Source organism: Etheostoma spectabile, chromosome 16 (genome assembly GCF_008692095.1).
Source record: "Etheostoma spectabile isolate EspeVRDwgs_2016 chromosome 16, UIUC_Espe_1.0, whole genome shotgun sequence".
In the NCBI taxonomy this organism is placed as follows: Eukaryota; Metazoa; Chordata; class Actinopteri; order Perciformes; family Percidae; genus Etheostoma; species Etheostoma spectabile.
The window spans coordinates 21,588,209-21,588,881 of record NC_045748.1 but is presented as its reverse complement, the minus strand read 5'-3'; the positions used below and the strand labels follow the sequence as shown (position 1 = coordinate 21,588,881).

Here is a 673-nt window from a genome sequence, read left to right as displayed (position 1 = left end):
TAATTTCTGCTTTTCTAACTCAAACATTAGGTATAATTTCCTACAAATGAGGTTAATTGACCAAAACTTCCCAAAAATAACTGTAAAACTAAAGTTAAAAAGTTAGTGTTACGTAAAAAAAAGTGACAAACATTGAAAATAGGGACAAAAAGGTAAGAAAAAGGAAAATACATTGATGAAAAGCGTCAATAAAAGTGTTGATTTTCAATTTTTGATGGGAAGACAACACAAGGGTTAAATAAAAGAAAGTATAAAGTCCCTTGTGGGCTTCCATATAACCATTTGAAATCAATCAAAAACGGATGGGAATCCTTTTTAAAAGGTCCTAAAAGTACTTCTTGTGTTCTTGCTGGCCCCAGGATTCCGTACTTTGAGACGAGTGCAGCGACCGGAGCGGAGGTGGACAAGGCGGTCATCACTCTGCTGGACCTGGTCATGAAGAGGATGGAGCAGTGCGTCGACAAACCGCCCGCTGAGCCGGCCAACGGGAACGGGACAACAAAGCTCGCCGACGCGCAGCCCAATGAGAAGAAATGCGCATGCTAGATGAAGAAGGAAACGAGCAGTCGGCGCTCCACTGTCCGTCTGTCCCTTCTACTCGCATCATTCCCTCCTTCTTTTACCTTCTCCGTCATCTTTGATTGCATGTGTCTTCATCTTCTCCTGTTCTTTC

The 673-nt window shown here is 42.5% G+C and overlaps 1 protein-coding gene across 4 annotated transcripts in view; it reads left to right on the top strand.

Annotated features, from left to right (window-relative positions):
* The window catches only part of rab27b (RAB27B, member RAS oncogene family), a gene marked incomplete at its 3' end in the record, with an annotated part of 70,012 nt that extends 69,339 nt beyond the window's left edge, over nt 1–673 (top strand). For all 4 annotated transcript variants that reach the window (XM_032539445.1, XM_032539443.1, XM_032539446.1 and 1 more), the window contains 1 exon segment: nt 360–673. In XM_032539445.1, the coding sequence (XP_032395336.1) occupies nt 360–546 (187 nt within the window).